The sequence below is a fragment of the Simochromis diagramma genome, unplaced genomic scaffold (genome assembly GCF_900408965.1).
Source record: "Simochromis diagramma unplaced genomic scaffold, fSimDia1.1 OVJJ01000021.1, whole genome shotgun sequence".
NCBI classification, from domain to species: domain Eukaryota; kingdom Metazoa; phylum Chordata; class Actinopteri; order Cichliformes; family Cichlidae; genus Simochromis; species Simochromis diagramma.
In genome coordinates, this window is record NW_024387194.1 from 323,607 (window position 1) to 339,217 (window position 15,611).

Consider the following 15,611-nt stretch of genomic DNA (forward strand, 5'->3'; position numbering starts at 1 on the left):
GTGTGTGTGTGTGGTTTGGTGAGTTGTGTGTGTGGTGTGTGTTTGTTTTGGTGTGTGTTGTGTGTGTGTTTGTGTGTTGTGGTGTTGTGTGTGTGTTATGTGTGTATGTGTGTGTTTGTGTGTGTGTGTTGTGGTGTGTGTGTGTGTGTTGTGTGTGTGTGTTGTTGTTGTGGTGTGTTTGTGGTTTTGTTTTGTGTGTGTGGGGTTGTGTGGTGTTGTGTGTATGGTGTTGGGTTGTGTTGTGTGTGTGTGCTTTGTCGTTTGTGTTTGTGTGTGTGTGTGTGTTATGTGTGTGTGTGTGTGTTGTGTGTTGTGTGTGTGTGTGTTGTGTGTGTGTGTGTGTTGTTGTTGTGTGTGTTTGTGTGTGTGTTTTGTGTGTTGTGTGTGTGTGTGTGTGGTTTTGTTGTGTGTGGTGTTGTGTTGTGTTGTGTGTGTGTTGTGTTTTTGTTGTGTTGAGGTGTGTGGTTGGGTGTGTGTGTGTGTGCGTTTGTGTGTGTGTGAGTTTGTGTTGTGTGTGCTGTGTGTTGGTTTTGTTGTGTTGAGTGTGTAGCGTGTGTTTGTTGGTGTTGTGTTTTGGTGTCGTGTGTGTGTTTGTGGTGTATGTGTGTGTGTGTGTTTTAGTGTGTATGTGTGGGGGGGGTTGTTTGTGTGTTTTGTGTTTGTCTGTGTGTTTGTGTGTGTTCGTTTGTGTGTGTGTGTGTGTTTGTGTGTGTGTGTGTGTGTGTGTGTTCATTTGTTTGTGTTTGTGTGTGTGTGTGTGTGTGTTTATGTGTGTGTGTGTGTTTGTGTGTGTGTGTGTGCGATTGTGTGTGGGTGTGTGTGTTTGTGCGTGTGTGTGTTTGTGTTCTTGTTTGCGTGTGTCGGTTTTTTTGTGTTTGCGCATGTGTTTGTGTGTGTGTGTGTGTGTGTGTGTGTGTGTGTGTGTGTGTGTGTGTGTGTGTGTGTGTTTGTGCGTGTGTGTGTTTGTGTTCTTGTTTGCGTGTGTCGGTTTTTTTGTGTTTGCGCGTGTGTTTGTGTGTGTGTGTGTGTGTGTGTGTGTGTGTGTGTGCCTGGCTCAGTACTGTTGGCTCCACACACGAGGCAAACCGTGTATTGTGAGCTGAATAGAGCTCAGTGGCTGTACACAGGATTAACATAAGAATAGTGTGTGGGTGCTGGAAGGCCAGCACTTCATTCCTGTCACTCTCCAGCTGACATGTTCTCACCTCTGCATGCTGCACCTCCACAAAACTGGCTCACCTCTGCTCTTCACCTCTGTCAGTGTTGCTTTATTCTGTGTCTGTGCATAATTTTCTTTCCATCAGTCCATCTGGTTCTAATTTTCCTCCTGACAGAGACTGATGACAACATGGGGGATAACCACACTTTCCTGTACTTTGCATATGGCAGTAACCTGCTAAAGGAACGTCTTCAGCTCAAGAATCCCTCTGCGACAGTGCACTGTGTAGCCAGGCTCAAGGTATGATGTGCTGAGAAAAAAGGGGAAGCTCTCCCATATGAACACATTTAATTATTCCTTCCTTTTGTCACTTTTCAGGACTATAAACTGGTTTTTGGGAACCACAAAGGCCTTGCTAGTGACCGATGGCATGGAGGTGTTGCCACCATAGAGCACAGCCCTGGAGACGAGGTGTGGGGTGTGGTGTGGAGGATGAACGTGTCTGATCTAGAGTCTCTTGACAGGTAAAGTTGTTTTTTTCTCATAGATTTTATTCAGTGTCCTCCTGGTCAACGTGACGTGTAACATTTGTTTACACACTTAGTCAGGAGAACGTGACATTAGGAGCGTACAGTCCTGTGGAGTTATCGGTGAAGACAAAAGGCCAGGACCTCAACTGTCGCACCTACATAATGAACAGCTGTGTGTATGCTCCACCATCACCACAGTACCTAAAGGTGAGATGCTGACTGTAGTTATGATTGTGAGTGTTTCAGTGTGATGCAGGAGCAGAGAAAAATATTTTTGAAATCACAGAAAGTCCAATTTAAAAAAAAAATGTTCACCATTATACTGATGCATTTTTTTCTCTCTGATGTCAGTAAATCCCATAAAAATACTAACAACTACAAAGCAAAAACATTTTTTCATTTTTATTTGCATGTTTAGAAACTAAGATGTTAAAGTTAACTGATTTTTTAAAACAGAAAATTACAGAACACTAAATAAAACAACATGCCATACTTCCAAAATGAACTTGGACAAATGAAAAATATAGGAAATGTCTTTAACGTCTTTGTCAAATATGGTCACATTAGGCATGGAGGGTATTTGTGTGTTTGTGAGACTGGTATATCAGATTTGAAAATTTAAAAAAAATAAATAACAAAAGTAAGAATTTAATGGTCAACACAAAGCTAACTGCTAAGCAATTGGAAGAAACAGCTAATGGCTAATCCCTTGTTTAATTTTAATCAGAAGTTTTAAAAAGTGACATTAAATTGATATTCTTTTTCCACATTCATTTGTAAAATCTGTTTTCATCCTCTAGTCACTGTGACTGTGTGACATACTGATTTGTTATTTATAGGATCTCAAGAACAATGCCTCTTTATGGTACACGGTAACAACTTACACTCATTTCACTTACTGTAAGGAAGGTACATTTACTGTTATTTTGGGTCGTTTCATAATTTTATCAGCAGTATTAAAAACATTCACTCAGATGCCAGTTTATGTATATGTAGCTTAAATTAGTGGAGTTTAATATCACACGATATCCGGAAACCGAAATCAGAAAACCTGAGATGTGTTGATACAATTTTATCATAACTGTTAAGACTGTGATTTGTCCTGTTATATTGCCTTATATCAAAAGATAATGCAATTTGAATGCATTGTCCACCCCATTTATATAACTGATAGAAAGACACAATCCCGTTTTCAAAAGAAACTCAACCTTTTTGATGCTGACGAGATTTTTTTTAAAAGCTATAAAGGAGAAAATAAGAACGTTTTCTGACAGCACTAGCATGTCTAAAAAGAAGCTTCCTGAGACATGAAGATGATGTGGGACCTATGAAATCTTCAATACCCAACATCCAGATGATGGTGAAACAACTAGTAGCTCAGTGTTACAACATTAAGCGAAAGGAACTGCTATCCCAACTCGAGATCGATGAAGTAAAATACAAATGCTGCAGCAAGGGGGACCAAGGGCTTCAGGTCAGTGGGGAGATATCATCAGCTCCAACCAAGATTGGGTACCAAGCATCAGGTTTGTCAGAAGGAATGTTGAGTGCAAGAGCAGCTTGCCTAAAAGATAGGATTCATGGCAAAGCAGGAAACCTTGACCATTGGTAGGTGGTTAACAAGAGTAAGTAAAGCACCCTCAGAAGTGCTACTAGAAGATTTGAATGCAGCATTATGGACAAACCCTACTGCAACCATCACCTAAACCAACAAGCTGATCTACACCACAGCAGCAGTGCCCTCCATGGAGAAGGAGATCAAGGTAGGGAACTATCAACTGTCAGAGCTCCAGAAAGGTGTAATGAAGAAGGGGTGCCTAAGAAGTACAGCAAGCTGCCCATACCTGAGACCTTGGAAACTACCGAGCAAAGACTCATAGCCTTGGCCAGGTGTTTGAAGGGGAATACCAGAGAGATCGAAGGCAGGAGAATAAACCAGATGTTTTCCGCTGAACCATCCAAGGTGTACTCTCAGTGGCAGGGGAACAAAATGAGAACAGCAGCTCTAACATTGGTTGAGACGGAGCAATACTAGAAGAGCATATGGAAGAAGGATGCAACTCATAACAGCAACTCAGGGGCTAGTCACTCTAAGAGCAGACCACAGCAAGCTCCCTGAACAGGGACCAGTAACCATCACAGTGGCAGACATCCAAGAAAGAGTCTCCAATATGAAGACTTGGACAGCACAAGACCCCAAAATGATTCACGCATACTAGAGCAGGGCGATATGACCAAAAATATTTATCACGATACACATTTGAAAATTTGCAATAACGATATAACTGACGATATAATTGACACTAGACAAAATACTTTACAACTCCTCAACTTTATTAGTGCAAAAAAAACCATCACTGTATTTTCACTTAAACAAGCAGCTGTAATTTATGTGCATTAAAGTTATATAAAAACATAACAGTGCAAATTCAAATTCCTCGCTGACAGTTTAACCAAAAGGCATTTCCAGTGGAAACTGCCCGACATATCCTCAGCATAACCATGTATAATATCCACAAAACTTAAAGAGGTTATACACACACAATACGGTAACATTATGTTGAAGCACAGTACATATCACTCCGCGAGGCTTCGTAGCTTAGCAAAATTGCACTAAAGCATTTGACAGATTTTCGAGCGCCGTGTACATAAAATCGTTTCCAGGTCAGTAAACACAACCAGAGTTCATACATAAGGCACACGGGATTATAAGGGGCACTGTCGACTTTCAGAAAAATCAAAGGATGATTTTAAGTGTGCCGTATTTTCCAAACAACACGGTAATAACGACGGCCCGCTAGCATGCTCTACCAAAAATAGTGCTTTGCTGTGTATCTGACAGACGAAAGCCAAACCAGTTCCACACCACTGAAGCTGCAGTATTTTTACAAACCAGTTCTGGTTCATCCGTTTCATTTAACGATCCACTTTCGTCCTTCTCATTCTGCGTCGCCGCTATGTGCGTATGAAAACAAAGGCACTGCGCATGCGCGTTTTACCCATATTCTATTGCAATATTTCATTTTCTTATCATTGCCCAACATTATACTGGTATTATCGTGAATGGTATGATATGGCCCAGTCCACACATACTGGCTAAAGAAGCTTACTGCACTCCATGAGCGTCTGGCAGCAAAAATGAACCAGCTGCTGGCCAATGGGAGACACCCAGAATGGCTAACTGAAGGCCGGACAGTCCTGATTCCCAAGGACCCCCAGAAGGGACTGGTCCCATCCAATTGCCGGCCAATAACCTGTGCCAGCACCGCATGCATCTGTCAAGCATCATAGCGGCTAAGATGAAGAAACGCATGACTCAATACATGAGTGGGGAACATTAGCAAAAATACCAGAGGAATGAAACACCAGCTACTGGTAGACAGAGCAGGCATCCGAGACTGCAAGACCAGGCTGACCAACCTGTGCACTGCCTGGATTGATTACAAGAAGGCCCATGACGCAATGCCCCACAGCTGGATCCTGGAATGCCCAGAACTATACAAGATCAACAGGACCCTGGGGATCAACAGGAACTCAATGGGGATGTGGCGGACAACACTAGAGGACAACTTCAAGCCCATAGCACAGGTCACCATCAAGTGCGGGATCTACCAAGGAGATGCTCTGTCCCCACTGCTGTTCTGCATAGGCCTGAACATCCTCAGTGAGATCATTAACAAGACTGGCTACGGATACCGACTACAGAATGGAGCAGTTGTCAGCCACCTCCTGTACATGGATGACATCAATCTGTATGCCAAGAGTGAACGAGACAACAATTCACTGATCCACACCACTAGGATCTAAAGCAATGACATCAGAATGTCATTCGGACTGGAGAAATGTAGTTGAATGGTAACAAAGAGAGGGACGGTAGTCCGAACTGGGGCGATTGCACTACCAGAAGGCAACATTGCAGACAACAAGGACAGCTACAGGTACCTGGCAATCCCACAGGCCTGACCGTCAGACCCTGCTGAGGGTCAGGCAAGTCTGGAGGAGTGAGATGAATAGGAAGAACAACATGCAGGCAATCAATACCTATATCCTGCTGGTGATCAGGTACCTTGCTGACATAATAAGTTGGCCAAAGGAGGTGATAGAAGCCACTGACATCAAGACAAGGAAGTTTCCTTATCAGGCATGGATCGTTCTACCCTAAATCCGCCACCCTGAGGCTGTACGCTAAGCAAAAGGAAGGAGGCCGAGGACTGGTGAGTGTCAGAACCACTGTCCAGGATGAGACAACGAACATCCATGAGTACATCAGGAAGATGGCCACAACTGTGTGTGCTCAGTGAATACATCAGGCAGCAGGAACCAGAGAAAGAGGAGCAAGAGGAGGAAGTATCATGGAAGGAAGGGCCCCTGTACGGTATGTACCACCGGCAGATGAAGGAGGTGGCTGACAGAAATCCTACCAGTGGCTGGACAAAGCTGGACTGAAAGACAGCACAGAGGCACTAATCATGGCAGCACAGGAACAAGCACTGAGCACAAGATCCATAGAGGCTGGGATCTATCACACCAGGCAAGACCCCAGGTGCAGGCTGTGTAAAGATGCCCCAGAGACAATCCAGCACATAACTGCAGGGTGCAAGATGCTAGCAGGCAGGGCATACATGGAGCGCCATAACCAAGTGGCCGGCATAGTGTACAGGAACATCTGTGCCGAGTATAACCTGGAAGTCCCGAGGTCAAAATGGGACACGCCCCCTAGGGTGGTGGAGAATGACCGAGCTAAGATCCTGTGGGACTTCCAGATACAGACGGACAAAATGGTGGTGGCTAACCAACCGGACATAGTGGTGGTAGACAAGCTGAAGAAGACGGCCGTAGTGATCGATGCAGCTATACCGAATGATAGCGATATCAGGAAAAAAGACAAAAAAATTGAGAAATATTAAAGACCAAGAGAAGAAGAAAAAGAAGACATGGCAGGTGAAGGCAAAGTGGTCCCAGTGGTAACCAGAGAACTCGGTGCAGTAATTCCCAAGCTAGGCGAGTGACTAGGGGGCTAGCTGTTGTTCCCAGGAACAACAGCTATGATTTCTGTCCAGAACAACAAATTGCACAGGACCTGAGTGTGAAGGATAAAGACAGCCCAGAGGGGCAAGAGGGAATTATACGTCGCGCTTTTTTATGAGAGGTTCTTCATCCTCCAAAATGATCATAAAGCTGAATCAGCAACAATGAAAAGTTTACTGTATATATAAGTCCTAGCTAAACATATTTAGTATCAGCTATCCACACACTTATTCTTTCTTGTATGTTTATTGCTTTAATCATTAAAAACGAGGTGGTTCTAGGATTTAAAGTCATGTTCTTAATGACTTAAATATTTGACTAGTAAACCTTTATTTCAACACGTCTCACTTAAAAATATATATTTAAACAAAGCCAGCATTGTAAAACCCAACCACATACAGAATTTACAATGAATTACTTTCAGGTTATATGTTTACTTGTATCCATTTCTCTCTCTGTGGTTCATCTGGAAAAGGGATTCATTTGCTACCCCCACTCATCACCTGACTATGTGAAAGGCCAAAACAATTAGGACACACATTGCTTTGCTATGTTTTACAGATCTCACAGCTTGTGAGCTAAAATGCTAGACTGTTCCTCAGCACATACGAGCGCTCCAAACATGCCTAACAGCATGCCTTTGTTTTGATACCTTTGTCTTCTACAGTGTGTTACCTACATTGTTCCCTCTGTTCTGCTTGTTCTTGTATCTGTTGAACTGCAGGGCATTCTCAAATTTACTGTCATCTTTGAATTCTAACACACTGGTGGTAATACTAAAACAATGATCCAAGTGAACAGAAACTCCTTCTGGAATATCCTTACCTGGATTACTGAGCATGCATCACCACACTGACTCGTGAAGTCAACAACATCATTTATCTCTTTGCAAAGTTCTGCTGGGAAACCTTAGTTCAAGGCAGATTCAACTTAACTAAACACTGCAGATCATACCCTAATTTATTTATGAAACAGCTGGGGAAAATATGTTTAAAAAATACATTTAACAAAGCATTTTTTTGTTTCTTTGATAAAAAGCTTGACATATACTCAGTCATGTTGTTAGGTACACCTTGCCAGTACTTGTTTGGACCCCCTTTTCTGTTTATACAAGCGTCAACTCACTGTGATGTAGATTCAAAAATGTGCTGGAAACGTTCTTTCACATTACTCAGAGTGTTTATCGACTGCATATCCATGATACAAATATCCCACTCTACTTAAGAAACCGAAACAACTGTGTTCAAAGAGGAAGCCAGAAACAGTGCATGCCTTTGCAACACTAGCAGCCTGAACTGATGATACGAGGCCTAATTGTGACCCTCCTGTTTTTTTCCAGTATTATTTTGTCCAGTTTTGGTGAGCAGTGTTGGGAAGGTTACTTTTAAATGTATTATTCCACTACAGATTACAGATTACAGGCCCCAAAATGTATTTTGTAATGTATTCTGTTACGTTACTCAATGAGAGTAATGTATTCTGAATACTTCGGATTACTTAACATATTATCATGCTTTTTACAACTACATGAATGTACTATTGCTGTGTGATTTATTACTATGACGAGGTTACTCTCCATACCAACACCTACTAGATGTTTAAATCTTAATATAAATGAGTAACAGTAGGTGGACATTAGGTAAGGCTGCACTTTTTGCAGTGATCTCGTATAGAAACTATTCCGCGCGTATATAAAACAGGTCCGCGGCTCCGAACCGTAGTAAAGGGACCTCTGGCTAATACGTCGGGTTCGTGTCGGGCTCGTAGCTGAAAACTAGCTTTACTTTGTTGTCTGGGTCAACTTTGCTAGCGAGAGACAGAGAGAGGCGTTGAAAGGCTGCTCCAACGGAGCTTATTGTTTCAGAGGAAAACAGGAACACAGCGTACAGTCGAGGGTTAATAGCTTACTTACAACTGGACTACACTGCCCATGAGGCTGCATTCTTTAGGGCTACGCCTGTAACACTCTGCCTATTGCCTTCATGTTAAATAATTTTTGAACAATAATTTTTAAAAATATTTCTTCATGCCATTATGCGGGTCGCAAGTAGGGGTGACATGGGCCGCGAGATTGGGACACAGACATTAGAGCCTCTTAATGCGTGTTTTGTTTGGGTTTCCAACAGCGTGGAATTATCAGAAAAGAGAGAGCATAGCCGAACATATGAAACAGGAAAATACTGCCGTGCAATCCGTTAATTTCAACTGTAACGGAATACAGTTACTCATATTTTGTATTTTAAATATGTAACGCCGGTACATGTACTCCGTTACTCCCCAACACTATCGGTGAGCTTGTCCAAGTTGCAGCCTCAGTTGTATTTACCTGAACAGCAGCTGGTGTGATGTTTTGCCGCTGTAGCCCAACTGCTTAAGGTTCAACGTTTTGTAGGTTCAAAGATGCTAATCTGAATACCTTGGGGAGAAACGTGATAGATTCTAAGGCCCCGAGACTGACAGGGACCCTAGAAAACATTAAAACAGTCAAATAGTGCATTTTGTTTCCTTTCCTTTTATTTTCGTTTTTTTTTTTAATGTAAATTATTAACCTGTCATCTGAAAAAAAAAACATGAAAACTGAGACAGCTGGAAATTAAACTCATAGCGAAGTCCACATGAAAGAAACTTCTTGACCTTCTTAATATGTATTAGCTTATCTTATTTCTATCAGAACACAACGTGTTTGTGTTATTTTAGCCAACATGTACATATGTATACTAAATCACTTATCTGTCGACCTGCTTACAGGCCAAACAGATCAAACCTCTGGCTCACGCTAAGCTGTCTCACTCCCATCCCACTCTGCATGTAATTTTTGCAGGTGTTGAGAGCTTTCAATAAGCTAAATTTATTTAAAGCCTATTTGAGTTTCACTAGGACTCAGAACAGAGACGTATTTTAGTTGGCTGTAATTCATTTCCAATGGCTTATTTAAGTTATATTTGCCAATACTTAATATTATAAATAAAAGAATGAAGTAAAAAAAAAAATGTACGCAATTTTATAAATACGATTTTAAATTTACTTCCATCTAAAAAGTTCAGATGTATTTCATTTGTGTTTGGTATAAAGTACCAATCAATGTTAGTAAAAATAGAAAATATAATAGTGTTATGAAAAGAATATTAAAATGCAACGATGGCCTCCACACATCTCGTCAGTCTTTCACACAATCAAAAACATCTCTTTAGGTTAAATATTGATTCATGCACAGTATTTTTAGGCGTAGCGTGGTTTGCAATATTAACGTGTTGGGCCCTAAAGTGACATTTTTTATTTCACAGGGCCACGGCTGTAATAAGTGGTTGTTTGAATTACTGGTGCCTTCTGATCAGCTCAACCCAATTTGCCCATTCTCCTCTGACCTCTGGCATCAATAAAGCATTTTACACCTAGAACTACCACTCCCAGGATATCTTCTCTTTTTTGGTCCATTCTTGTGAACGGTGCAGATGGTTGTTAGTGGTGTGCGGATTGATATTGAAATATTGATTCTTCCAATACCAGTAATTTATGTTCTAGAATCGATTCTCATATTAAAATATTGATATTTTAGTACTTTGGGGTAAATTTGTAGATTTTCATTAACAGGAACAGTGGAAAGAAACTATTTCATTCAGATCGTCTAAATTGGAAGGAACTACTTCCTCTTACGCCTTTCATAGTCATATGCGAATGTGTCGCAGCCTCTTGGCGTGCGCATTCACAACAATGGCTGAGCGTAAACGGAGTCATGTGTGGACGTATTTTACCTCCACAAACAGCCAAGACGTGGTTTGCGATACATGTGGCAAGACCACTAACCTCGTCAAACACCTCAGACTAAATGACATCACAGAATATGATGAGCTTATGTTGAGGTGACATGACAGGTGCTGCTAGGGCGAGACAGACGTCTCTGGCGGAGTCCTTTAGTGCTGCAGGCAACGTGTTCAACTAGCACACAACTTCAGGTTTTTTATTTCTATACGATAATTCTGCATTATTAAGCAATAACAACAAGTAGTCTGATGTTGTCTAATCATTATGAAGCCCTGTTATTACAATTTCATAATACAATTATATATGTAGCCGCTAAGACTGGTGGACCTAAATCTTCACCACCACCACGTCTGGTATACATACAAGCGAAAAAGGGGAGTGGGTGGGTCAGCGCTCAGGGCACAGAAACTAAGCTGGCTTCAAACACCATTTATTTCCATAATAAAAAAACACAGCCAGAGTCACAAATACAAGACAAAATTCCCCGTATACAATAAAAGTAGTGTTGCAACCCGCTAAAAACCCTGCCGGCAGAAATAACTATACACTATTAAAACAAGGCTAAAACATGTTTTCCATATACTAAAATTATCCTCCCACAGTCCCATAATCCCACAATCCAGCCACAAATGGGCGAATGGTCCTTATCTGAAATAGACAGGAGAGGAACTTCTCTTCCGGGATGGGGAAACTCGCCAGCAACAGCCCAGGGAGGAAGGCAGAGGGGCATCCCTGCCCTGTTGTGCATTGCGGCCATCGCCACCCACTGTTGCCGTTCCTGCCGTTAGGACTGGATCGCCGAACAACTCGCGGCGCCCCACAGTCAGGCAGCAGTTCGTTCCACACACGTGCAGGCTTGCACGCGTTCCTTTTTCTCCTCCTCACCCTTCGTGTATCGCTTCTTTCTTCTTTTGTCTCTGCGCTCACCATCCCCTTTAACAGGTCAACCTGGTGGCTGATAGGCCACCTTGGGGAACGCCCCCACCTCACAGGTGCCTACAATTATCTGTTTAGTCCACAGTGGGTTAAAGGAACATGGTACAACATTAACACAAATATAAATATGAGGATAAAGCCATGCAGTATAAATATAAATAGACAAACATGCAATATCACTATTACATTAAAATCATGCAAATAAAATCAACACTATGTACCAACACACAGATTGACAAAACATAAAAACACAAATTTCCACTGTGTGACATCTACTGTATTATGAAATACAATGAAACATTAAGTTTTTGTACAGAATTTTACTTCGTATTGGATCGGAAAGGAAATCAGTGGTATCGCACATCACTAATGGTTGTGCTGACAAATTCCAGTAGATTAGCCATCTCTGGAAAACTCCAGCCCGTCCGAACAACCATGACATAGTCAAACTTCCTTAAATCGCCTTTCTTTCTCATTCAAATGCGTGGTTAGAACTTCATAAGATTGTGTTGACATTGAGATTGTGTCCGTGTGCCTGTGATTAGCTGATTAGATATTTGTGTTACAAACACAGGGCTCTAGAGTGCGACCAATTTGGTCGCAAATGCGACCAAATTTTTCAGTGGTGCGACTAAAAAAAAATATTTGGTTGCACCTGTGCGACCAAATGTTTGGGTAGCAAAAATAAATAAATAAATCTGCAACCTTCCCTGTGGTCAACAACAGACACACATTTTGCCCCTATCGTGGACTAAACCAATCAGAGATAGTAAGGGGCGGGACCTCTCTGATTGGCCGTGGTCCAGTTGAAAGTGCAGGTGGAAGTGGGAGGTGAGTAGCTTGAATAAAGCGATATCAATTCATTAAATCCTGAATCGACTTTTAAATATAACTGTGTTTGGCCAGAAACGCCAGATTCTCAGATTAAAGCTCACAAAACCATTTCAACAACAACCAAACAGCAAATGAGAGCAGGTACATGGACTCCACACAAAGACGTAAACACAGACCCGACGCATCAGAATCAGCTTTGTCTTTCTCAGCTTTCTCACCCGACGGCCCGTAGACGGACACGCTGTCGGAGCTCAGCGATCCTGATGCGTCCGGTCCGCGCTGTGATTACGTCTTTTTGCGCTGATTCTGAGCTGCAGGTTTTGTCTCTCCAACCAAAATTCGCCGAGCCAGCAGCAAAAGAAGCAGCAAACTGCGTTTCACATTTGATCAATGCGTCATGAATTTTGCTGTTTTGCTTCCACGACTATTAAAATCACACTTCATGCACAGCTAGCTCTCTCTCTATCTCTCTCTGTACTTCAAGAACAGTTTCCGTCTCCAATCTCTGTTTTCTGTATTATTCATTCGCTTATTACCCACCAGTCTACCGTTGTTTACAGCGCTGTGGCTGCTGTCTTTTTCTTTTTTTCACTTAAATGACCTCGGACAAGAAAGCCTATATTTTCTGTTGTTCAGTACTGAAGAAATTTAAACTTTATATGCAGAACATTGTAGAATATTTTGAAGGTTATCTGCTATAAAAAGCCAGACCAGGAAAATCTCCTTCATGTTTTTCTGTTTTATTCTCAGTTACTTTCACACAAAGGCATCTGCTGTGATGTTCACAATTCTGATGAAGTCAGTACTGATAAATGATCAGAATTATAATATTTCTGACTGTCTGAGGCTAAGTTGAATCGAATCGGGACTTTGAAAACCGGAATCGAATGGATTATAGAAATCAGTGATGATACCCAGCCCTAGTGAGCAGCCTAGGCACGACAGAAGTGGATGCAGCTGTAATAGGAAAAGAACTATTGCTAACTTTTCTGTTAAGGCCTGATCCTTCTGAAATTCATAGCCAGTGCTCTGACACGGTGTCATCAATCTTTGAATGCTGAAAAAGCACAGTGTATCCAGAAAAACACTTTATATTATATAAATTATTAGAAAATTTGTGTGCGCCTAACTTTTGTGCCGGTACGCCTAACGTTTTAAAGTTAGGCGTACCGGCACGCCCATGGCAAAAAGTTAGTCTAGAGCCCTGAAACAGGTCAATGGGTATACCTAAAAGTTATAGGAAGCTCACTCTTGCTTTATTACACTGAAGACAGTTGACAACTGACATTTGTGGCTGCTGTCATGGTTATAACAAATATATTCTCATCAATGACTGCAGGTGATTGTAATGGGAGCAGAACAGAATGGCTTGCCAAAAGACTACCAGGAGAAACTTCGAGCAATCAAGACCAACATGTATGAGGGTCCCCTACCCATGATGGCTGAACTGGAGCGAGCCAGACGAAGAGCCAAAGAAAAGGTCAACCATCGTTCTAATGATGCCTGATTATCCAATGTAAACCAGGTCCACTTTTTACCTTAGCAAATACTTTATTGGTTATAACACTGTATTTAAGCATGTTGTGCCTTAGTTAGCTGCTTCACCTAATGGTTAACCTTAATTATAGGAGCATAGTTTATGATTCTACTATGCTCCATTGTCAGCCACAGGTACAATAGAATATTAATGACTTTGTCGTCTAATTTGGATTTAATGAAAACTTACAATATTCCTTAAGAAACAATATTACATTTATTTATTTTATGTAAACAGTTTTACCTTCATGTGTTATGGTGAAGATATATTTCAGTACAAAAAGTCCAGAGACTAAGGAATAATTCTATAGTTGGAGAAGTGTTTAAGAAAATGGATGGATGACAGTCGGTCTTCAAACGGATACATATGGAATTACACAGAAACATTCGTCTCATATTTCACATTCTTCATACTCAGTGAGATAGGTGTTGGTGTTGTGGGAAACATTGTGCCAGGTGCTGCCTGAGATTGTGTGTAGATATCCGACAGTGTTACCAGGAGAGCTGCCTTTCTGACATTATATTGAGATGTGTTATTATCAAATTATTTTTGAAGCATTTGACCACAATCTTTTCTACCAAATATATTCTATATATAAAAGAAAAGGAAAGAACTTTGAGTAAAGTGTATGTTTAGTACATATTTTATCTCTCATGGTATTTATATATTTCTTACTATAGAATAAAGGATGAAGGAAAAATTATTTATAAAAAATGCATGAAAATTGATTTTTTTTAAATGAACTCTTTTATGAGTAAATTATAGTGCAAAACAGTTACACACACACACACGCACGCACCCACACACACCCACACACACACACACACACGCACGCACGCACGCACACACACACACACACATGCACACACACACACACACACACACATGCACACACAGAAACTAGAGCTGCAGAAAGGTGCAACAAAGAAGGTGCCTATGAAGTACAGCAAGCTGCCCATACCTGAGATGCCGGAAACTGCCAAGCAAAGACTCAAAGCCTTGGCCAGCTGTTTGGAGAGGTACACCAGAGAGATCGAAGGCAGGAGAATAAACCAGCTGTTCTCCACAACCAGCCAAGGTGTACTCTCAGTAGCAGGGGAACAATATGAGAACAGCACCACCAAGGCTGGAGACTGAGTAATACTGGAAGAGAATATGGGAGAAGCATGCAACCCATAACAGCATTGCTCAGTGGCTAGTGGGTCTGAGGGCAGACCACAGCAAGCTCCCTGAACAGGGACCAGTAACCATCACAGTAGAAGACAATAAAGGGTCTCCAGTATGAAGAGTTGGACAGCACCAGGCCCCAACATGATTCATGCCTCATGGACTGTACTCCATGAGCATCTAGGAGCACAACTGAACCAGCTGCTAGTTGACGAGGGACACCTGGAATGGCTAACTGAAGGCCAGAGCGTCCTAATCCTCAAGGACCCCCAGAAGGGACCAGTCCCATCCAACTACTGGCCTATAACCTGCCTCAGTACCATGTGGAAGCTCCTTTCAGGCATCATAGCGGCTAAGATCATTAGGCACATGACTCAATACATGAGTGGGGCACAGAAAGGAATTAGCAAGAATACCAGTGGAGCAAAACACCAGCTACTGGTAGACAGAGCAGTCAGCCGAGACTGCAAGACCAGGCTGACCAAACTGTGCACTGCCTGGATTGATTACAAGAAGGCCTATGACTCAATGCCCCACACATGGATCCTGGAATACCCAGAACTATACAAGATCATCAGGAACTCAATGGGGATGTGGCGTACAACACTAGAGGACAACTCCAAGCCCATAGCACAGGTCACCATCAAGTTGCCTGTGG

The 15,611-nt window shown here is 41.9% G+C and overlaps 1 protein-coding gene across 1 annotated transcript; it reads left to right on the forward strand.

Moving 5' to 3' along the window:
• The first annotated feature begins 1,000 nt into the window (after positions 1-1,000).
• Positions 1,001-15,227, forward strand: ggctb (gamma-glutamylcyclotransferase b). Its single transcript, XM_040049950.1, has 4 exons — positions 1,001-1,459; positions 1,538-1,683; positions 1,764-1,896; positions 13,589-15,227. Exons 1-4 carry the CDS (start codon positions 1,196-1,198, stop codon positions 13,754-13,756), a joined length of 711 nt encoding a protein of 236 aa, XP_039905884.1. The 5' UTR covers positions 1,001-1,195; the 3' UTR covers positions 13,757-15,227.
• The last annotated feature ends 384 nt before the right edge of the window (positions 15,228-15,611 follow it).